Source organism: Heloderma suspectum, chromosome 6 (genome assembly GCF_057233095.1).
Source record: "Heloderma suspectum isolate Gila_16-S chromosome 6, 16-S_ref, whole genome shotgun sequence".
In the NCBI taxonomy this organism is placed as follows: domain Eukaryota; kingdom Metazoa; phylum Chordata; class Lepidosauria; order Squamata; family Helodermatidae; genus Heloderma; species Heloderma suspectum.
The window spans coordinates 97,336,911-97,360,799 of record NC_139463.1 but is presented as its reverse complement, the minus strand read 5'-3'; the positions used below and the strand labels follow the sequence as shown (position 1 = coordinate 97,360,799).

Sequence of the window (23,889 nt, the reverse complement as noted above, 5' to 3'; positions counted from 1 at the left end):
CAATTAACTGAATCCTTGCTTCTCCACTGCACTTGCTGCAAATGGCCTTTCTGGCCCCGGGTAACTGGAGCGCTTGGAGAGCATGGCAGGAACTGGCCACGAGCCCTGGGGGTCCTCCAGCATGCAACCTTCCCCCGCCTCCATCTTGTTGCCTGTCTTTGAGGATGTGCTGGGTAAGTGGACACCAAAGAGCAGGAGAAGCAGAATTGTGTGTGTCTGTGTGCACTGCACGAGGATGGTGATTGTGGTCAGCTGCCTTTACCATGAGATATTCTTCAGATTGTGCTCCAGGTCTGTGCTCCCATTCTTCAGCCACACAACTTGAGTATTTTGGCAGTCACCCCTGTCCTGCATCTTGACTGTCCCAAGGTAACTAGGTGTCCTGCCCCCACTTCAACTCTGTTATGCTAAAAGGTATTAGCCCCCCATCTTTTTCTTCTAGGGGACATTTCCTCAACTCAGTCATCCTAAAAGTTCTCAAGATACCATTTTCCTACATCCCTCATCCCCCCAACTCCAAAATACCAGATCCTTTCTGAACGAACCAAGACACCCTGACTCACAGTTCCCTCCCCCATTCTTAGGGAACTCAGGCATCCTGGCTCTCTGCCTTTGCTGGAGATGTGCATGACTGTCTCCCTTGTGGGATTCCCTGCCAGGAACCCTATTGCCCTTGCCAGCTCATAGAGGGGCCAATCTGCTGCTCAAGCCCCAGTGCATCTTGGATATTTGAGATGCTCTTTCCATGTGCAGGAACGTAGGCAAGAGTCACCCCCTTATCTCTGTAAGAGCAAGCAATGTCAGGCAATCTTCATACATGCCCTGCTCTGCTCAAAGAGAAGAGGAGTTGGGAGGGCAACATATGTTTTGGCAAATGCCCTTCTGTCCTGATTCTGTCCCATTCTCCCTACAAACTGCTAGTGGACCGCTTCTAAGTGTAAATCAAAATAAAATGTTCCAGTGCTTCTAAATCACCTAAATCCCAGCACAGCTGCCAACCTTGCCTCCTCCTTCTCTCCACTTCCATCCCTCCAAAGAAGAAAAAATAATTATTCTTAATCAAAAGTGGCTCAAATTGCCAAAACAGGCCCTTCAATGTTAGCATATGAGTCATTTTGGAAGGACAAACTTTATGCACAGCCAAGATGGGCTACCCTAGATAGCCTTACCCTGAATAACAGCTAAATCAGGTCTTTTCTTGCAGTGGAATGGGCAGTTTTTGCGCCACATCTGAGAATCAGCACAGCAACTAAGAACATAAATAAAAGGAGAAAACTGGGAGGAAGAGAGAGAAAGAGATGAAAGCTGGTGGCTCTCAAACTCCTGTCCCCAGAGAACCCTGTCAGCATCCATTGGTTTGCTGCTGACCCCCTGTGCAGTACAAAGGATGCTGGGATGCATTTTCAGGAGCACACACAGTTTCTGAAGGTTGCTGGCCTACTGGGATTTGGCAGTGGACTACACAAATTGAGAATGCACCTTTGACTGCAGCAGCAGTAGTTTCAGGGGTTTGGGGGGCTCTTGGGTAAGACAACCCCAGTGGGTCCCCTTAATCTGGAAGAGATGGGGTGTGAAAATTGAAAATTTTCTCATGCTGTCTCTGATCTTTTCAAGTGCTCCGTGCAAAGTGAGAAGAATAGTAATGCTGGAGCAGTGGCCCCTTTGTTGGCATTGAGGCCCTGCAGTACTTAAATTATGGGTGGCAGGCAGAGGGGTCTTACCCTCCCTTACCTTTTGTGTTGGTACCTTAGCTACCATTTGCAGAAGGCTACAGGGTGTATGATTGGTGAGAGTCAATTGGTGTGAGTCAGGGGATGGGCCTTGTGGATTTTGTTAAGACTCCCCGCCCCTACCATTTCCACATACAGACCCATAATTTGAGCAATGAAGTCCTAGCAAAATGCCTGACCTTACCAGCCAATAGGGGTCCTAGAATGTACTCAAAGTTTCCCCTACAACTGCACATAGCACATGAGTAATGGTGGAGAAGCTTGTCCACCATTACAGAGCTGGATATCAAGATAGCCTCTGATAAGCTTCTGAGGAGCCCCCAAGTGTCTGTTAACAGAATCATTGCACTAGGGCATCCAACTGATAGCAGTTTAGCATATAAATCCTCATGGCGATCACCATTCCCATTTTACAGTTGGGGGAACTGAGGATGCAACTTAATGACTTGGCCCCATCTGCTCAGTGACTTTGTGACTGAACAAAGATTTGCGCTCAGTTCTCCTAACACCCAGTGGAGCAGTCCCCCTACCTATGTTGTATCAGGACTTCACTATCTCCCATATTGCGTCATAAGGTTAAAGTGCAGTGCTTTGTACAAAGCAAAGGGAGGAGGAGTGTTAGGAGAGGCAGTCTCGTTTGCCAACATTAGCCTCGCCAAACACTGCCTCTTAATATAACCAATTTCCTGCTTAAGATCCATTAAATAAATCCTGTGGGAGCCTCCTCATCCCCAGTCAAAGCTTGGCCCTACCCTCCCTGCTTCTCCACTTTTCCATCAGGTGAAGTGGCATAATCTTGACTCAATTCAGACACAGCCCTGCTATTAGGTAAGGTAAGACAGCAGCCTCAAGGCAACAGATTTTGGTGCCATTAAGAACAGCGGCATGGGAGACAGACAGATCTGACTCACAGGGCACCATCCACCAGGAAGATCTGTTTAGATTTCAATACGTTTTGGCTCCAAAATGTCTTGGCTCACATTTCTAGCATCTCCCCCATATCCAATGATCAAAGGAGTCTGCTCTCCTTCAATCACACCATGGAACCCCGTCCCACCAGCAGGGTTAGGGCTGAGAACTGATTTTAGAGTTGGGCCACTGGATTTTGACACAGGATCAAGAACTGGCATGGATCTGGCAACCCTGGGTTTCTGTCCTGGCCCTTCTATGGACACATTTGGATAGCCTTAGGTAAGCATAAGACTGCTATGCATAAGACTGCTATGGCTCAGTCATCTGTACAATGGGAATAAAGTCCTACCCTACAAGCTTGTTGTAAGGGGAAATGAACACTATAGCTTGCTTTTTAAGTTAAAAGATAGATAAACAGACAGATGGAGCAATACTGGGTTCAGTAAAGAGGATGGGGCTTTCATATTATTCATGACTAGGTATGAGCAGTGTTCTGTTTAATCTGAACCAAAAAAAAAATCAAAATTCTGCTTCAGTGAAACACAAGCTGTAGATTTTTCCTTACCTATTTTGCATGATTTTACTCCTCTTCCTCTTCTACCCATGGGAAAGGGCGAAGAGCAAGAGAGTACCAAAGACCCATCCTGGGGTCACTGCTGGAAAGCCTACTTAGCCTCCCCTCTGGCTTCTCTGATTTCAAAAGTTGTTCTCCAGGTGTCTCCATAACCTTAAGGGTTAGAAACATGCCTTAAAAAAATAAATAAAGCAGAGAATTTCAGGATGCTGAATCTGCACCCAGTGACAGTTTCTGCATGTGTGTGGCACTTGAGTGGCATTACTGCTAGCTTGATGGCTGGCAGCCTAATGTGTGAACTGACTCCACTGAAAAGCAGCCCTCCACTTTGTTTGGAGGGAACATGCGTCACCCTCCTCTAACCTTCCTCTTTTGTTAAATCCAGCAAATACAGAAACAATTATATAGACTACAAGGCATGGTGGGGGGGATGGCAGAGCCTCATGCAACAAAGCCTCATCAAGGAAGATAAAAAGAATGTGACAGGAAAATATACTCTATATTTTGAAGGAGCTATCATTTAAATGTTTTTAAAAGGCTATTTCCCACATTACTGACAGCATTACCCATCATCCGGAGCAGCAGGGATTAGTCAGTTGAAGAATTATTCCAAGGGTTGAGGTCGAATTAGAACAATGGCTTTCAAACTGTGTTCCAGGGAATAATGTAGAAAAAGTGATTACTACAGAGATAAGTTTTTCTCCCTCTCCAATAAGACTAGAATTTGGGGTCACCTAGTGAAAATGATTAGCAGTTGATTCAGGACAGAGAAAATAAAGTATTGCCTTGCAAGACACATCATCAATTTATGGAATTCGCTGCCATGAGATGTGGTGGTGGCCTCAGGCTTTGGTGGCTTTAGAAGGGAATTATTAGACAAATTCATGGAGGATAAGGCCATCAATGACTATTGGCTATCAATGGCTAAATTGAGCTGCTGGGGGAAGAATATTGCCTTCATGTCCTGCTTGTGGGCCTCCTGACGGTATCTGGTTAACCACTGTGGGAAACAGGATGCTGGACTAGATGGACCCTTGGTCTGAATCAGCTCTTATGTCAGACTGGGGAACCTCAGGCCCAGAGGGCAAGCCTTAGAATCTCAATCCAGCCCTCTAGGGTTCCCCAGATGGCTATGCCCCCTTCCCCTGGCCTCACACCCTTTCCCCTGACCACCAATCATTTGGTGGTTTCCCAGGTTTTGTGCAGTTTTTTCCCCATTCTAAAAAAGTTGAAATGCTTCTCTTAAGGCTTAGAGCTTTAAGCTACAGTATGCTGGTATTTTTTTGTATTTTTGGCCCTGTCCCCTTTGTCTTTGGTCCCACCACCCACTGGACCTCCCCCCACCCCAAGAGCTTATCCAAAACTGAATCCAGCACTTGCGTTGAAAGAGGTTCCCCACCCTGTCTTAGGGTAGCCTAAGGTTCATCAGAGACTTATCAGGGTTTCCTCAGTGAGGAAAATCAGTAAAGGTGAACAAGCTTTCTGGAAGGACAAGCTTTCCCCCTACTAATATTCTTCTGCAATGCAGAACCATAAAAGGATATACTGCAGCCTCTCCTAATGTTGGGGTCCCCAGATGTTGTTGGACTACCAGACACTGGGGGATGCTCCCATCAACCTCAGCTAGCATGAGATGATGAGAGTTGTAGATTAACAACATCTGGGGTCCCAAGTTTTGGAAAGGCTGCATTCTAGGGTGCTCTTTCAGTTGAGATGGGGGGCAATGGAGGGGCCCCGCGGACACATCCAGCATCCCATGTGAACTGAGAGTGTGTTCTTGAAGATGCCCAGGCATCCTCTTCAATATCCATAAGTTCTGTAGCAGACCTCCAGCGGTTCCTCAGCAGATAATGTGGAAAGACGGCTTTGGATGGCAGACAGTTTGAAAAACACCAGATTAGGGAGGTTGTAGACCCAAATAGGTTGCGTCCTTAGCCATTTCTGCCCACAGACTGTCCCCCCCATTTACCTGCCCTGTTGATCTCGATGATTTCCTCTTGAGCAAGGGGACACGAGTCGCCTTGGTTGCTCCGATGTGGAGACTGCATGTCCGGTTTGCAGTAGTTGGGCGACCCAGGCTGTGGGGCTCGTGGGATGTGCTTGTTCTTTTTCTTTGGTAGTTTCTGCTTGGCCATGGCCAGCGAATAATACATGCCAAAGTTGTTGACGATGACTGGCACAGGCATGGCAATGGTCAACACGCCGGCCAAAGCGCATAAGGCTCCCACCAACATGCCTGACCAGGTCTTGGGGTACATGTCACCATAGCCCAAAGTCGTCATGGTCACCACCGCCCACCAGAACCCAATGGGGATGTTCTTGAAGACGGTGTGCTTGCTGCCTGTGATGTCTTTTGGGTCAGCCCCGATCCTTTCAGCGTAATAGATCATGGTGGCAAAGATCAAGACCCCCAGGGCCAAGAAGATGATGAGGAGCAAAAACTCATTGGTGCTGGCCCTCAAAGTGTGGCCTAGGACTCTCAGCCCTACAAAATGCCTGGTCAGCTTGAAGATCCTTAGGATCCGGACAAACCTTACCACCCTCAGGAAGCCCAGCACATCCTTGGCGGCTTTGGACGAGAGGCCACTGAGGCCCACCTCCAGATAGAAGGGCAGGATGGCCACAAAGTCGATGATGTTGAGGGTGCTCTTGATGAATTCCAGCTTGTCTGGGCAAAAGATGACACGCATGAGGAACTCAAAGGTGAACCAGATGACGCACATCCCTTCCACATAAGTTAGGAAAGCCTCCGTCTCCACTTCATAGTCCTCCTTTACGCTGGTAACATTCTCGATCTGGATGACCTCTGTTTTGTTTTTGATGTGGTTGAAAGCCTCATGGGTCTCCAGGCAGAAGGTGGTGATGGAGATGAGGATGAAGAAGAGTGAGGCAAAGGCCACGTACTGGAGGGAGGCAGAAGGGAGCACATGCACAGGGAGGAAACCAACAGAGGGGAACAGTGGGAGCGGGAAACGGGGTGCAGGGGGGAAGAGAGGGTGTGTAACAAGGAAGGATAGGAAACAAAAGCATTAGTGCTCACTCATCCTTGTAAAAGATTGAATTCTCCCAGAGTAGGAACCACATCTTCTAAAGTAGCCTTCCTCAACCTGCTGCCATTGGCCATGCTGGCTGGGGAAGATAGAAGTTACAATCTAAAACATCTGAAAGGCAGCAGGATGGAGAAGGCATCAATCCCTCCCCCACCCCCCCAGAAAACAATCAAATGTGCCTCAAGCAGATGGCAAATATCCCATTTCCCTTCCTCATGCTCCCTACCCCTTCGAAAATCATGAGAAGATGTGCAGGAAAGCTACGGGTTGAGATGGTAGAGTAGAGCGTACACCAGAAAGGTGTGTAAGGTCACATTTTTAAAATGTTTCCAATATCTTTTGTAAATCCCACAACTAGAAATGTGGCCCAGCTAGTTTGCTTCTTGCAGGGAGCTGTGTGGTTATTTTTTTTTTTAATGTGGGGAACTGGAGCATTCAAAAGTAATATTCCCCCATCCACATACCTGCAGTCCATTTTTCCACCTCATTTTGCTGCATGTGTAAGACTAGGCCTATGAGAGTTGAAGGGGGAAAGATTACAACTGACCCAGCAGTGATTTGTGATGTTTTCTGAGCCAGGTTTCTCAGGGTGTGAAATAAGCATAGGGCACTAATTTACACAAGTCAGATCACTATATCATCAAGCCTAGGCGTGGGCTTTGTTTTACTTTGTTTTTACTAGCACCTTGAGGTTCACCAATTCGAGCCAAAATGGCGGCTCAGGGGAGTGGGACCAGATACAAAATGGTGGCTCAGGGGTAGAGCCAATTCCCTGTTGTACCTCATGAGCCATATACTTGAATGTATATCTGAATTAATACAGATCATTAATGCTAGCAATCTAATTGAAGGGAAGCATTGGGGATGATTAAGGGTTAGAAACCATTGCTGATCTACTGCAAATCACCTAGAAACCTATCAGTACATCCCAATCTATCATTTGCCTACCCCTGACCTAGCCCATTACTGTCTGCTTTTACTGCCTGCAGTTCTCCAAGGCCTCCAGCAGAAACTCTTTCCCAGTGCTTGCTACCCGAGGGCTTTTGGCAAAGCTCTGCTGCTGAACTATGGCCCCTGTTTATACTCACAAGGGCTGCTGCTAAAGGGTGCTGTTCGGAGATCCTCTTTAGAGGAAGAGGAAGGTATTATTACAATGAAATAAATGTTCAATGTTCCAAATGTCAGCAATTGCACTATGCAAGTGCAGAATTGGATAACTGATGCAGAATTCAACATCCAAAGTGAGGACTTCAGCCTAAATTTAAAGCAAGTTTCTTGCCCTGATGATTACAGTTATCCACTCACTGGCATGATGTATGCAGGTTGCAGAATTTGTTTTTCCCTGGTGTAAGATTCGGGTTACTTTGGTGCAAGATTTTATTTATTTATTTTACCCATATGGCATTACCCTTATACGTCGTAGAGCTCTGCTGGGGTAGATCATTATTATTTCTTTTTGACAGATGAAGAATTGTAGATATCAAAGAAAAGGGAAAGGCACCACCCTGCAACTTAGGGGCTGAGCTGGGGACTTAACACTTATTCAATTATCCACAGGGAAATTTTGATACCAGACTTTTCCTCCCCCTCCTTCTTCCTTATTTCATTATTCTCACCATTTTTCCAACAGTGAGCTTCTCAAAAATCCTAATGCCTGTGTTTGGATTAATGAATAAAGAATGCCAGGCGGTTTCTGCTGAGGCCTCAGAATTGTGCTGAATGCTCAGCATTCAGACACCTTCTGCTATACCATTCCCCTCCTTTGGCACCTTGAAAAAAACTGTGAAGGAAAGCAATGACGCAAACAGTCATGTGCTATCCTGCACATGTGCGTGCCACACAAAATTCAGCATTTGTTCACATTTCCCATTGGATATGCACCCACAGACTCTGATTGTTAAGAAAGCACTGGGTATGCACATACAATATGCAGTTGCTATCTCACCACAAAATGCTTTGTCACTGAACACTATAGCTGTCTTCAAGGACACATTTTCTATATACGTGCACCCATGTACAGCCCTCCAGCTGTTCAATGATGTATCCACAACGGTACAACAATCTTGCACGCACACGTCCACACATACTCTCTTTATTCACCCTCTCACATGCCTTATGTTGATGCACACAGCAAAGCATTGCCATTCACATGTGCACACCAAGCAATTTGCTCTTCTGACCCAGCGTTCCTTTGCATGTACGCATACATACACACCTACATAATTAATCTTCTGAAAGTCTTCTGCTTATACACAAGTTCACTTATATGTACAAGGCTGGCATCAAGGGTAGGTATGATAAAGCACTTGTCAAGAGCCCATAAACCAGTAGGGGCCCACGGGCAAGAGCCCCCTGGAATTGCTCCTCCTCTTCATCACTGCAACCTGCTTTTTCTTCTGCCTCTTGCTCTGGCCCAGACAACAGTGCAGGTGAGAAGAAGGAACAGTAGATGCCCCTGCCTACTTGCTCACTGGCTCTCTGCCTGTCAAGCAAGCAAGCGGTAGCAACAATGAGAAAGAGGATGAGGAGCAGTAGCAGTGGTGACAATAGTGATGAGAAGGTAGATTCACTTAGGGAGGGGGCCCATGAAGGGTGTCTTGCCCAAGGGCCCTCCCAAACCTGGTGCAGGCCCTGTATATGTACACACACTTATACCCATGTATACATGCACACAATACTTACGTCAGCTTTCTCCTACCCACAGTCAACCTAACTCTATTCAACATATTCATCCTACTTATATGCTCAGTGCTATGCAGTTTCACAGGCCCTGTAGGTACACAGTCCTTAGTGTGAGTAGCATACACAAAGTAGCATACACTCATACATTCCTTCCAGTACACTCCAATCACATCTTGAACATACAAAGTCATGGAGCACTGTTCAAACACACATAAATCTGCAGTTGTACCCACACACCAAGGAAATTCACCCAGACTGCAAACAAGCTCATTCTTTAATGGACATAGATGTACTGTTTTCAATTAGATTTAAGCTGGCTTAACTGCAGACTGAGCTGCAACCAAAGCCTTGCATATGTGCACACTCAGAAATACACATTCCCCGTAGTAGATACATACACACACATTCCATATACATCTTTTGTTGTTACACATAAACACATTTTTTTCTGTGTGGACACATTTATATGTAACATATTGTATATACTCTTCATGCATATGTAGGTTATCATGGGGTTAGCTGGATTTGCGCACTGACAGATCTTTTGCTGTGATGCACACAGCAACGCACTTTTCTACATTTGTGTACCCAAACACACCTCTTTTCTTTCATTTAACATAGCTTTCCTAGGCAACTGCATTTCTTGTACTCATGTACACGCACATACACGTGTGTGCACACACACACACATGCACACACACATCCATATATGCACACTTGGGCATGCTACACATAACTGCACACATGCTTTGATGAACATTTGACATGCATGTCCCACTGCAGAAATCATATAGCCTTGTGCAATGTGGGCACATGCTTCCTTGCTCATGTGAATGTGTACACAAACTCCACATCAAGGCATTTACAGAGAGAGAGAGGGAGAGAGAGAGAGAGGGAGAGAGAGACCCACACACACTCCATCCCCAGCTCCTTCTGCAGGGCAACCTTGCTGCTTTCTCTTCCACTCGCTGGATCTCTGCACTGCACAGAATTCCCGTCCCGTCAGCACTTTCTGCACACAAACCCTAGAATCTCTTTTGAAGCGCAGTGCGGTGCCCAGAAAGTGGAGGGGGGAGAGGAGGAGGAGAAGGGGCAAGCCAAGGGATCCAGGGAATACAGGAGGAGGGAGGACAGAAGGAGAGAACCGATGATTGGATATATGCATACATTGGAAGTACTGGGATAGATGGAATTGCTGTTCTGATCCTGTTTTTAGGAACACCCATTTTCTCCATGGGGGAGAGAGATAGTTCTTTTGCGGTCCCAAAGGAGAGCACTGCTTTGAGACCATCTAGCATTTGTGACCCAGAGCTTTAATCATTTCTCATATTATTACCAGCTGCTTGATGTATTGGGAAAGAGGCTGGCAATGCCTCCTCCTCAACCCCCATTCCCCCCCCCACTACTGCCATACACACCATTTTACATTTATTCTGCCACTGCCCCCCCACACACACACACACTCAGTGTCAATGAGGAAGAGGCTATGTGGGTCCTCCTCTTAGCAGCTCTGGGAGTCCCAATTCATTTTGTAGAAATAATGAATTACGCCTCCTGGGAAAGATGGTGTGTGTCAGAAGATGTGGTTGGGGGCAGAATACATGGAAGAGAGGAAGAATATTATTCACATATCTGCTCCTGGAAGAGATTTGTGGCAGTAGAGGTGGGGACGGGGGGATGAGGCTGATGCAAGGTCAAAGAAAGAATGAATGGGAAAGTCAGAAAGAGAAGACCCTGCCAACCCCTTCTCCCCCACCTTTTGAACCTCTCTTCTTCCAGACCCCCCCCCCCACAAAATGCTACATCTTTAGCTCTCTCTCCAACCTATTAGGACCTTGCTTGAAAAGTCAGGAATCCTTGCCTCTTCTCCCCACCACCCCACCTTAGCAAACCCAATCCCCCACCCCCCATTCTAGTAATCTGTCAGCACAGGAAAAAACCCCTTTGCCCGAAATCAATGAGGGAGCATATTGCAGTAGCAGATGGGGAATCCAGCAGGGTGAGGAGGAGGAAAGAAAAAGATAGGTGTGTGTGTGTGTGTGTGTGTGTGTGTTTGGTGGTGGACAAAAGATCAGGGCAGGGGGAGGACATGTTATTCTGATCTCTGGAAGAGTCATGGCTTGACCACCACAGATTCCATGGGATGACCTTGACTCTGTCTCTTAGCCATTCAAAGTTTCCATTCTACACATTGGACAGCTGGGGGGGGGGCAGGGGGAGGGAATGTTGAACACAGATCCAGCAAATACGATGAGGTGTTCATCAGTCACTATGCATGGTCCATGAGCCATCCGTTTCTCTCTATGCAAGAGGCACTCTTTAGATAACCCTCACAGGTCTTTCCATTCCTTACCATATTGCCTATGAATATGGAACTTGGAATAGGGGTATTATTCTGTGTAAGATTTCTTAGTTCCCAGGAAAGAGGAAGTCATGGGTTAGAGCAGCCTTAGAGCAGCCTTCCACAACCTGGTGCCCTCCAGATATTTTGGACTTCAACTCCCATCAGCCCCAGCCAGTATGGCCAATGGTCAGGAATCCTGGGAGTTATAGTCTAGAACATCTGAAGGGTACCAGGTTGGGGGAGGCTGGGGGATGGAGAGAAAAGAGCCAGATTTCTAGATATTCATAGCCAAGACCGGGGCATATTAAAGAAAGGTCTGTTGAGAATCTGGAATGCTTGAGAAGGGTCTGGTGTGGCCAGGGCAGAAGCGATGCTGAGATAACTGGACATCTGAGAATAGGAATGGGGATTAGTTGAGAATTAGAAAGCCCAGGGCTCCTGGGTTCTCTAGGGCAGAGAGCAAGATCTGAAGACATATAGGATGCCTGTTTATTTCTTCTTGAAATAAGCAAATGCACACAGAGCCATCAGAGAAGAACAGGTAACCCTTCTTAGAGAATCCCCCTTGCCCTTTCGACCCGCCTCACACACACACATACACAATAGGAATTAGAGAAAAATGGTCTGTACTGTATGGGTGGTGGCTATATAATGGGATGGTGTTACAAATTCGGTCTCTGCAGAGTGCGGAGATTTAAGCAGTAGTTGACCCTGAGGATAACAGTTTATCCTGTTTCCAGAAAAGATGTTTAAAAATGAAGGAGAGACTAAATAAGTAGGTGTGAGGGGAGAGGGATTAGGGAAAAGTTAAACTTCCAATGATAGTGTGCAGAAGAGGGGCACTATAGGCTACCATCCTCAAGTGACATTTTTTGGAGTTTCTCCAATTTTTTCATTTTCCAGAGCGGGTAGTCATGTTAGTCTGTTGCTGTAAAACAATGAAGAGTCTTGTAGCTTGTTAAAAACTAACAAACTGTTCATGTCATAAGCCAGCCTTCCCCAAACCAGCACCCTCCAGATGTGTTGGACTACAACTGCAACAATCCCCAACCAGCACCATGGCTGGGGCTGATGGACACTGTAGTCCAACACATCTGGAGGCCACCATGTTGTGAAGGGCTGCTCTAGATTAATGTGAGGTTTGTTGTGTATCACAATTGGGCAAACAGTGGAGTGGGCTAGATGTGTGGAAGTGAATGTTTTTATAGAACAATTTAGAAAAGGGAGTTTCTGAACAAAGTTTATTTAATTGGGGTGAAGTGGGGAGTAGGCCCAGGAATCAGGCTTTAGAAATGCGAGGTTGGATCAGTTTCAAGAAAAGGGGGTTGAGAGAAATCTGTGAGGTGCAGATACATTCAATGCAGATACAATGAAAGCAAAAAGGACCCGAAGTCTTGGGCTGGGTGGTAAAGGAGAAGGATTTACGCATTAATTTCAGGAGGGTGGTGTGAAGACTGAGGTAGGAGATCAATTCCAACACAGTGGCATTGGATGCGTGATGGGAGAAGTGGAAGAGTTGTGATTAATTTTAAGATGGGGGTAGAAAGCAAGTTGTGATTAGCACATCAGTGTTGGAGAAGGGGAGAGAAATGGAGAGGGACCCAAAAGGCACTGAAGAGAGAAGTGATGGGGATTGGAGGTGGGAGAGAGCAAGGTATTTAGCAAGCCAGGCTCAGTCCAAGAGAACATGGTGCAGGTGGGCATGAAAACTGCATCCTTGTTGAAACAAGAGCCTGACTTTTGTTCAGGTGAGAGATGGGACAGCAGCCCCCTTGCCTGCCTCCCCAGGACTCCTGTATTGTGCCTCTTTCTCCCTTTTCCAAAAGTTTGCCCCACATACTTCCTTCTGCCTTGGCACCAGAAAGGGCCAAGGAAGCTAGAAAAGCAGGGTATGGCTGATGATAAATATGGCTGTAATTTTGTCATCCTTTTCCCTCTTTCAAGAAAGCCATCCTCCAGTTTGCATTTGCTCCATCTTTACCCCTCTCATGAGAAATCTGTATCAACTTTCTCTTCTTAAACAATTATGCAATAAAGTAAAGATGCTCAAATGACCATGCCCCCCCCAACTCTCTCTCTCTCTTTCTCACTCACACACCCATAAACACATACTCCTCAACCCCAGCTAAACACACACACACAGAAACCATCCTCCAGGGCTGCAGTGCCTATGTTTCAGTTCTGCCTCCTTTCACTGTAATAATAAAAGCTAAATGGGACGTTGCGTATGTCAACCCTCCTCCATCACCACCTGACAGCCTGCGCTAATTCATTAATATTCTGTCCTGTTCTATCATTTTCTTCCTTCCTCTTTATTTTTTTTTAATTCAAAGAATCATGGAATAACCTCTATCAGCAATGCTTAGAAGCAGGAAGAAAGCTTTTTCTTTTGCTTGTATGTGTGTATTTTCTCTCCCTCTGCTGCTATTGCTGGCTGCAATGCTGCAGTTCAGTACCATGGAGAGAGACAAGAAGAGAAGTGGAGGGAATGGATTAAACCGCAATAGCCCAATTTTAGCAACTCGGAAAGCAGCCTTCTTCTACCACACTGGAGGTCGACGAAGCGGCCGCGGGGTGGGGTGGGAGATTTACTTAGCATCGAGATCTATGGGGTAAGAGGTTGAACAGGGACCCAGAGCATCTAAGTTCTTTGGGAAAGACGCTGGAGGACTGGAGTCTAATGGAATTGGGGAAGGGGTGGTCCAAAACTCCTGAGATCTCTGTAAAGGGCATGTAGGAAGGTCAAGCAGAATACTGGAAGCAGGTGGGGAGAACGGGAAGTGTTGAATGGAAAGCCAACACTTTTCAGCTGAGTTGGAAGTGGGGGATGAATCTAGCATGATGGAAAGTGGGAAAGAAGTGGCGTGCTTGGATTCCCGGGTTCTCAAGGAAGGCCATGCAAGGCCAAGCGGGATACAACACAAGGGTGTGCATGTGAACATTTCTGAGAGACTTTTGGGCCTTCTGGTAAAGGTGTGGGAGGACTGGAATTGGTGTGGTGGGGGACGGGACATGAAGCCAGGACTCCTGGGTCATGGATGGGAATCAGGTGAGTAGACAGGAAGCTTCAAGAGGACATAAAGCTCTAGCCTACACACTTTGGATCTATATATTGTGGCTGGATATTGCCCCAACAACAGCAACAACCTTCCTGAAATCTGACATTTTGAATCTCTGGATCTAGTGATTTAGAGCAGAGAGGAATTACATGCTAGGACTCTGGAAGTGGGGAGTGAGGAGTGGCTCTAGGGAATGTGGGTATTCAGAATCCTGGGTCTGAATAGCTAGCTAAGAATCACAGGGGGGGAAAGTGGAAGGGGGGAATTACATTCCTGGGTTCTCATGATTGGAGTGGGATTTACAGGGGGGCTTAAAGCAGGGGAGCGGGATAAAGTGCCTTGGGAGTTCACATTTGGATTCTCTTTGTGGGGGTATTGAATCTAAGAGGTTAATATAGGGAGAGCTGGCATGTAGGGCAAACTGGGTTCCATGGGAAGGGAGCCTTCCCAAAGCAAGTTAGGATTTCTGGGTTCTCTGCGAGAGGAACAGAGGCTGGTAAACTGAAAGAGGGGCTTCTGAATGTCACGTCTCTGAGTGGGGAAGTGTCCGTCTAATGCCAGGGGAGGCTAGTGAACCAAGATCCCAGTCTGAGGCCCACTGTAATAAGTAAGAGTAGCCACCCTCTTTAGCTTTCTATTGCCAGGGTCTGGAATCTGTTCCCTTTCTGCAGTCATTATTCACAAGAGTAATTAAAAACCTTTTTAAAAAGTCCTCTCCCTACCCTCCCCCACTCCCCCTTTTTTGAATTCCCTAAGATGTTGAACAAGAATTTCTGTGCTGGCTTTTTAAACCATGCAGGGAAGATGAAGGCGATAGAATTAATATGAATGGGAGCAACAAGGATCTTCAATAAAGGGACACTGTGAAAAATTTGTGCACGGTTTGCTAAAAGAATAAAAGGCAGATGACCCTGTTGCAAAATGTGGAGCATGGTGTCTCTAGCACCTCCTATAGGCCAAAAAGACTTCGCCTTCACTTCCATTGTCAAGTATAAAAATAAACGTGTGCACATTGTGGATGAGGATGGCATGGGGAAAGCAGAGGTGAACTTGGTTAAAAATAAATTCCCTTAGCTCAAAAAATGGTACTAGCTCTCACTTTGCTGGACGGACACAAATACTTTGGATCCATCAACTTTTTTTGGTCCAAGGCTCAACTTTATAGCTGAATACACAGATGGGGTATATCAGATTGTAACCCAGATTGTTGCTTGCAGGGCTGGCAGGATGAAAAAAACATTCATTTTATATGATGCTGAAGTTGGTTCTTAGTTTCTTATTTGACTCAAAAGTGTAGAGTACCCTGAGCAAGGATCTGGGTATTCAAAAATACGGCTGTAGTAAAAGATACTTATCTGCTGTTCTTCTTTATTCAAGTTCTGGGTACACTGTATGACCTCATTTATTCTAGTTAGCCCTTTACTTACTGGAAACAGATATGTCCTGAGTTAACTGCCTCCCTCCTCCCCGCTCATCTGTATCTCAGAAAGCTGTGAATATATAGCCTAAAAAGTTCACATGTATCATAAGCATATACATGAATCTGATTATAGCAATGGTGGTATAGATAGATATAACATGGATCTGACAGCTGCTTTGTATAGAATACTTTTCCTAATTGTTTATGCTGCCATGTAGAACTTCAGCTCTCAGAGTTTCTGTTGTGAGTATATGGCTGAGCTTCCTATCCATAGACTGATGGTGAAATAAACACTCATGCCACACTTAATACATGACAAAGCACATAATATTGGTGTAAAGGAAAATGTAATATATGGAGCAGTCAGAAGTGCTATATTTACTTTTTCCCACGCACATGCACATGTTCCTACAGTAATCTGTGCTCTGTCTCCAGTTTATGAGTACAGGCAATTTAGGTACCCAGAGATGAAAATTTAAGACTGCAATCCTAAACACATTTTCTAGGGAGTAAGTCCCATTGCACTCTGTGGGATTTATTTCTGAGTAAAAACGCCTAGGATTATGCTGCACATCTTACGAATGTGATCAAATTCACGGAAGACAATCTTTTCCTCTATCCACACAAAAGGGAATATATGCACGAGTGTCTACATGTTTACCCAAGTAATTGTTGTTGTGCGTGGTACAGATATTTACAGAGAACAACTTTTTCCTCCTTGTCTATATACCTGGGAGGGATTTAAAACTGCTTCCAGAATCAAAGTTGGGACGTTATCCAGATTAAAAGAATGAAAGACACAAAGGTATAGAGAAAGATGGTGATGTGAAAGATCTGAAAGATGGAAAGGAAGGGAGAGAAAGAGGGAGAGATGGATTTGCATGTGCGCTATGTGCCTTTATGCACTGCCTATAAGTTTTGTCTACGTACACACTTTACCTCCCTCCAGTGCACAGGGGCTTACATGCAGCCATCAAATATCCTGGGTACAGATTTTGCCCCCAGCCTGCCTATGCATCCCTATAAAATATGCATGATGGTGTGTACAAAGAGTGAATAGCAACTACACAAATGTGTCTTTGCATATTGGATAGGCATTTTACAGAAAGAGGGCATGTGCATTTTGGTCCATCAATCTATTCTCTCTACCGTCCATCTATCAGGTTGTCTACCTGCTCTTGCCCAGCTCTTTCTTTCTTTCTTTCTTTCTTTCTTACTTATATATTGGGGGGGGGGGGTGGACATGGGCCAAACAGTCTCTTTGCAACCTTTTTCATATGCTGTTCATGCAGATAATTCCAAAATTGTGGTTGAGGCATGAACCTCAACCCCTCTCCACAGTCCTTAGTGGCTATTCGTATCTCACTTCTTCTTTCTCCTATAAATACAGAGAGCAGAGGTGATGGTGATTCTGCCACAGTTATAAGGCAGTTAAACCTTCCTTAAATGCATGGAGCAGGGGGAGCCATAGTTGTATGGAGGGGGGTGGTGCTGGTTTCCGCTACCAACCTGCTCCTCTGTTTATGAATCCCTGACGCGATGCCCATCTGAATGCAGCATTGCCTTGCATAGTCCTTACTTCTTGGCCTCCCCCCTCACTGCTTCCCAACCCTCCTCCCTTCTCTTTTCTTCTTCCTTCCTGCTGTAACTTTTCCTGGCTTCATTCCCAACTGTGTGGGGGTAGAAGGGGGGTGGGTGGATGAAGGGACCTGACTGGCCTTGCACCCTTGAGACCAGCTGCCTGGGGTGAGGGGGGGAACGGGTATGGATTGCCGAATGCCTGCTTTGCACTGCAAACTCTGGGGCTTCCACACTGCACTGCGGTGCCCCCCTCCCCCCTTCTCAACCCGCTGTCTCTGCAGTTCTAGAGAGAGCAAAGCACTAATATTGTCCTGGAAGTAATACTGAAGGGAGAGAGGGGGAGCGTGCGTGGGTACCTTTCATCCCACCCCCCCTTACTTCACCAGTTCAACTACTTTGCAAAAAGAACTTCTGAGCTGTTTTACCAAGGGAAGAGCTTTAGCTGCATAGACTAAAAAAAGAAAAAAAGGGGTGTGCAATAAGGGGAGGGATGTGGGGGGAAGTGCAATGAGGGATGGGGATTCTGACCTGCAGTGTCTGGGATTCTGGGGGGGGTGGCCTTTTGAGCAGCACTGCTCAAGCATGATGTGGGTGAGAAAATGCAGAGCTGCATTGCTGAGGATTGGTAGGAAAGGTGGTGTGTGTGGGGGGTGAAGTTTCTCACTGGATTTATGAAGTGGATTTGGATATAATCAGGACAGGTGGAAGGATTCTTAGATTTGGCAGTGGAGCAAGCAGAGTGGGGGGTGGAGGAGGGTGCAAAACTGCAGTGGGACAGGAGGCTTCCAAAATGCAGGAAGGGAGCAAGTAACGGGGTGGGGTGGGGAGAGATCAGAGAGGAGGAGGACAGGAGACCTCAGTTTTGGGGACAGTGAGCAGATGATTCAAGATGTGTTAGCAGCACCTCCTGCTGGAGATCAAGCAATTCTCCCTGACTTCAACAAGCAAGCTATAAATATGATGCATGCGTGTTAGGATCCTCCTGCTGCTACACGCTACTACACTTGTTTGCACACTTGCGTTCCATGGCACTCAGCTCTCAGTCTCAACTTTTTGTCCTCACCCCCCACCTTTTTGTTGCAACCAGCTGCCTGGCCCCTTGCACAATCCCCTTTCCCATACACTCACTCTGTGTGCCTCGTACTCCTTTCTTTTCCTACCCTTCTGTTTCTCACACTTGGGTCTCTTGCACACTTTCCCCCCAAACCCAAATAGTAGCCTCGCTGTATGGGACTCAATCGCTCAGCCTCCACTCGGAACCTCCATCTCCCCATATTAGCTGCTTGGATTTCCCGTGACGCAAATGATTTTTGCGCAGTTTTGCCCACCAAGTGCCCCTCTTCTTGCAAGCTTCTGTACCCTTGGCATGGTCATGTGAACATTCGCATCATTCTCAGGTCTACATTTTGCCTTCTCCTAACCAGTCCTTCCTCAGCCTGGCGCCCTCCAAATGGCTTGAACTACAACTCCCATCACCCCGGCCATGCCAGCTGGGGACAATAGGAATTGTAGTCCAAGACATCCAGAGGGCATCAGGTTAGGGAAGGCTATCTTACCTTATCCTGGATGTCAGTCTGCATTATCTCACTACTACTTATTCTTTGTAGGGCACTTCCAGTGCCCTTTGCACATCAGTTACACAGTTGTCCAGCTGTGCATGAGATATCACAGGTGCCCCCTCAGTCTTTGAAACAAATCCTTTCCCTACTCTGACACTTTCATTCCCAATCTATCCAGTTGGCATGCTCACGCTAGCACCCTCATCTTTTCTTCTACACAACCTGCTGTCACCCTCCAGCACCCGGTGCCACATCCATCTTTGCACATGCCTACCAGGTATTGCATATGGACTCTTGCACATCATCTCCATGCGTTAGTCTGTGCATTGTGCCATTGTCCATTAGCCATTTCACACAAGAAAGCCTTGCACATCATTAATGCATGTTGAGGGTTAAAGCATCCCCCACACATACACCACTTTCTTTTTATGCATCACCTCTCTCCCCCTTTTCCTCTTGCTCCTAAGAGTGCCATCTCAAGGTCCGATGCATGTGGGGAGGAAGCAATTTATTTGGGAAAGGGTCAGGATTCACAGAAAGGTTGAAAGGCCTGCTCTTGAACTGAATCACGACTCAACTGCAAAAACAAATGAACAAAAGAATACTTTGAAGAACAATTTCTCCTGGTTACTTTTTAAAATAACTCATCATGAATGGAGATGGAGGGGACAGAGAAGGAACCTAGCTTAGTGGCAGTGCACATGCTTTGTGTGCAGAAGGTCTCAGTTCAATCCCTGGCATCTCCAATTTAAACCGTAGCAAGATTGGGGATGAGCCCTCCCCACCTGAGACCCTTCAGAGCTATTGCCAGCCACATTAGACAGTCCAGGACTAGACAAACCAATTCAGTGTAAGAGACAGAGCTCCAGATGCCCCCTCCCCGCTGGCTCTCCTACACAAACCAAACCTGCCATCAATCCTCTGCACATCTACTTGGGATTAACGTTTAGGTAAACAAGCGTAAGTTTAAAACCTGTGTTTGTATATATTCTTCTCCAATGATTCTTGCCTGTCCCCCTATTCTCTCCTCTGCACCAACATTTAGATTTGTAAGCTCCTAGGGGCAGAGGTTGTTTTTTGTCCTTGTTATGTTGCTGTTGTGTGGTTTCCTTACCTTACTCTGCCGAGTGCCATGGATATGTTATAATAATCAGAAATCGTAATTAGAGCAAGAATAATGGGAGTAAATATTACTCCTACGGACCCCTAAATTGAGGGGCTCCTGAGGAAATCATGGGGGGGGGGATGAAAGATACCAAAGTGTGTGCGCGTGTGTGTGCGCGCGCTCTCCCCTATATGGCTGTTCTGCCTGGGCACGATCTCTCTTCCTGACTGGGCACGATCCTCTGCTGGCTTCGGCACAATCTCTCTCTCTGACTGGGCACGATCCTCCCCCCCACACACATACACACACCGGCGCCGGTGACTCACCCTGGCCAACTTGGAGGAGTAGGGGTCCTCGAAGAGCGCCCAGATCTTGGGCTGCCAGCAGGACCACCAGCCCAGCTTGCGCCCGTCCTCCTGCAGGCAGAGGCGCTTGAGGTCGCCGCCGCTGTCCTCATCGTCCTGGCTCTCGGGCGTCTCGAAACTGTCGAGCGCCTCCTCGGCGTCGCGGTGCTGCCGGTAGTTCATCCAGCAGCAGGCCTCCACGTCCGTCTCGTCGATGCCCCAGAAGGCCAGCTCCTCCTCAAAGAGCGGCCCGCACACGTCGGCCGGGCAGTGCAGCTTGCCCGTGCGGTAGTAGTTGAGCACGTAGGCGAAGACCTGCGGGTGGCGGTCGAAGAAGAATTCGTCGGCCTTGGCGTCGTAGTCGAAGTTGCTGCAGGCGTCGGGCTCGGTGAGCCACGAGAGCCGCGTGCCCGGCAGGGTCTTGAGGGTGCTGCGGTACGTCTCATGCCGGATGCCGCCCACGTTGATGACGATCTTGTCGTTGTCCTCGTTCCGGCCCATCTCCCCTTTCAAACATGACTTGGACGGCGCCTTGTTGCCAGACTTGCGCCCGCGGAACGAGGAGACGCACACTGAGCTCAGCATCGGGCGGCGCGGGCCGGGGCCGGGCCGGCGGGGGGCCGCCCCCGAGGCCGGGCAGGTGTCAAATCAGCGCGCGAGGCGTCATCGCCGCCCCTCCTCCTCCTCGGCCGGCCCCCTCCCCCGACGGGGAGGAGGGAGGGGGAGGGAGGCTCTTGCTGGACGGGGCGGGAGGAGGAGTTGGCAGAGAAGAGCCCGCGGCGCAGCGCCCCGCTCTGCAAGAGACACACAAGGGGACGAGGAAGGTGAGTGCGGGCGGCTGCCCCGCCAGCCCCGCGCGCCCTCCCCCGCTTGCACGCCAGGCCGCCCGCCGCCGCTTCCCATTCATCCAGCTCTCCCTGCCGCCCCGGCATGCTCCGCCGTCCATTCATTCCCGCGCCCTCCGCGCCTCGGCTCCCTCCTGCCACCTCAGTGGATGCTGGTGGCTCCGATTTCGGCGGGGCTGTGAATCCACTCTGGGTTTCAGTCAGAACCAGCCAGAAGACTAAAGGAGCTATCCAAGGTGTTGAACCCTAGCCTCAACCTGGGTTCAGCACCTTGGATAGCTCCGTTAGAGTTCTGGCTGGTTCTGATTGAAACCCAGAATGGATGTACAGCCCCACTGAATTCGGAGCCACCAGGCTCCATTGCTCCTGTTCTCTCCTTCGCCCTTTCTGCCTTTTGCGCCCTCGGCCGTCCCCATCCACGCCTCCCCTCGCCTCTCTGCCACGATGCCTCCATCCTAGCGTTCATGACCGGCAGTGGCGCTGCATTCCCCTGCTATTGCCACCCTGCCCGCTCTCTCGCTTGCTCTCCCCACTGGCCACTCTGTCAAGAACACTTCGTCACTCTCATCCTTCATTGATGGTGTCCCAAACACACTGCCCCAAACACACACACACACACACCGTCTCCATATCTGTCCTTCCCTCTTGTTCATCCCGCCATTGCCCCCTGCCACGACGGGCCCCTCCCCTACCTAATTTTTACGACCCCACGAAGCACCCCAGCATGATCCTTTCCTCATCCCTTAGACCTTCCAGCACCCCTTTTCACCTCCTCTGTTTGTGCATCTACCAGTCTACCAGTCCTCTGGCACCCATTCATCTCTTGCCTCTGTCACTTTCTCCTCCATTCAGTCTCATCATTCATTTCTTCTCTATTTTTTGCCACCATCACTCATTTCCCTATATCTTTCCTTTCCTTTCCTTCTCTCCTCTCTCTCTCTCTCCCTCCCTCCCTCCCTCCCTCTCATCTTTCCATTCTCTCACTGACTTTTCCTTCCTCATCAACCCACTTCAGCTCTATTACTTGTCTCTTCCTCTGATTCTTCTCCCATCCCAAGTTCCGATCGCTGTTCTCTTTCGTCTTCCCTGGCCCCTTCCCTCAGTCCTGTCTGTCTCTCCTTCCTCTACTGTCTGTCACTATCACTCCTTCCCAGGGAACGTTTCTTTCCCGTCCATCCCCTACTCCTTACCCCTCCAACACGCCTTGGCTGTGAGGGCCACTTCAAACAAGACATTTTTCCTACACGTGTCGCTCTCCTTCCGCCTTACACAGAGCTCGGGCAGAGTAAAGTGCCTGTTTTGCCCCAGCCACGTGGGTTTGGAAGCGGCTCTGCAATCTCCATCTATCACAGGTGTAATTGTGGCAAAACAGATACTCACACGAGCTTCACGTGTGGGAGAAAATGTCACCTTCTCAGGGCCAAAATAGACACGACTTTAACTCCATATCTAGCAGCTCTCGCATTTTTACTCTAGAGTAGGTGCAGGGCCCCCTATCCGAATTGGGTCCTGAGCATGGGGGTAGGGGCCTTTAAGGTCTGGATCGAGCCCTCTGCACCTACTCTAAAGTTAAAAGAAAGACAAAGACGCAGCTACTAGATATAAGGATTTAAAGTCTTGTCTTTGTTGACCCTCAGAGAGTTCTGCTGCTGCTGTGTCTTCCAACCTCTGCTCAGTCCAATCTCTCCTCTCTGCTTCTAGCGCACTTTACAATCCAAACTTTCTATCCCTCCAATGTCTTTTTCCTCTACCATTCCTCCATCCCTCTCAGTCTTCTTCCTCTAGTCTCTTCAGCCCTTCTGTCTCTCTGGTTAGTTTCCTACTCTTTCCAGCCCTGTCTTCCTTTCCCCTCCTCTCCTCTCTACCTCTGTTCTTTCATTTTTCCTTCTCTACAGCCATTCCTCTCCCTGCACTGTCCTTCCACTGCCTTTGACATTCTCTCCGTTCCTCCCCACCCCTCTCCCCTTCCCTCCTTCTCTTGGCCTCTCTTTAGTTTTCATTCTCCCCTCTTGGCCATCTTTCTCCCCATCTTTCTCCCCTGCCCTCTTCCTGGAGGGCTCCCCCTGCTGTATCCTGAATCAGCTCCCACCCCTCATTTTTCTTGTTCCCCTGACCCCTATTGCCCCTTTGCTTCCTCTGACTAACCTCTTTCACTCCCATGCAGACACTCTGCCCCACTGATCCCCACTCTTGCCTCCTGGTCTCCCACCATGGACCCTGATGATCCTTTTAAACCTCTCCCCTTCCCATGTAGCCCCTGCACTCTCCCCCAGTTTTAGAATCCCTCTGATCCCTCAGGTATTTCTCCTTCCCCCTCTCCCCAGTAGACCTCCTTGCAACCCCATTTTCCTCCCAGTGGGGCTACTGACCCCAGTGCAGCCTCTGCCCCTCATTTCTCCATAGATTGCCTCTACCCCCAATGTAGCCCCTGCTTTTTCTTGCTCCCTGTGGTGAGTCAACCTTAGTTTCCCCATACCCATGCTGCCTCCAAAGGAAGCTGGTGGCTCCGATGTCAGTAAATACACTCTGGGTTCTAGTCAGAACCCTAAAGAAGCTATCCAAGGTGCTGAACCTATTTTGGGGCTTGGTTTCAGCACCTTGGATAGCTACTTTAGAGCACTGGCTGGTTCTGACTGAAACCCAGAGTGGATGCACAGCCCCACTGACATTGGAGCCACCAGCCT

General features: G+C 48.0%; 1 protein-coding gene across 3 annotated transcripts in view; it reads right to left on the bottom strand.

The window, feature by feature from the left end:
• LOC146341984 (voltage-gated potassium channel KCNC1-like) overlaps positions 1-20,945 on the bottom strand; it is a 50,640-nt gene extending 29,695 nt beyond the window's left edge. For all 3 annotated transcript variants that reach the window (XM_084805378.1, XM_084805376.1, XM_084805377.1), the window contains exons 1-2: positions 20,343-20,945; positions 5,186-6,119 (exon numbers count right to left, since the gene is read on the bottom strand). In XM_084805378.1, the coding sequence (XP_084661504.1) occupies positions 5,186-6,119; positions 20,343-20,945 (1,537 nt within the window). The remainder of the gene's footprint in view (positions 1-5,185; positions 6,120-20,342) is intronic.
• Between the last annotated feature and the right edge of the window lie 2,944 nt (positions 20,946-23,889).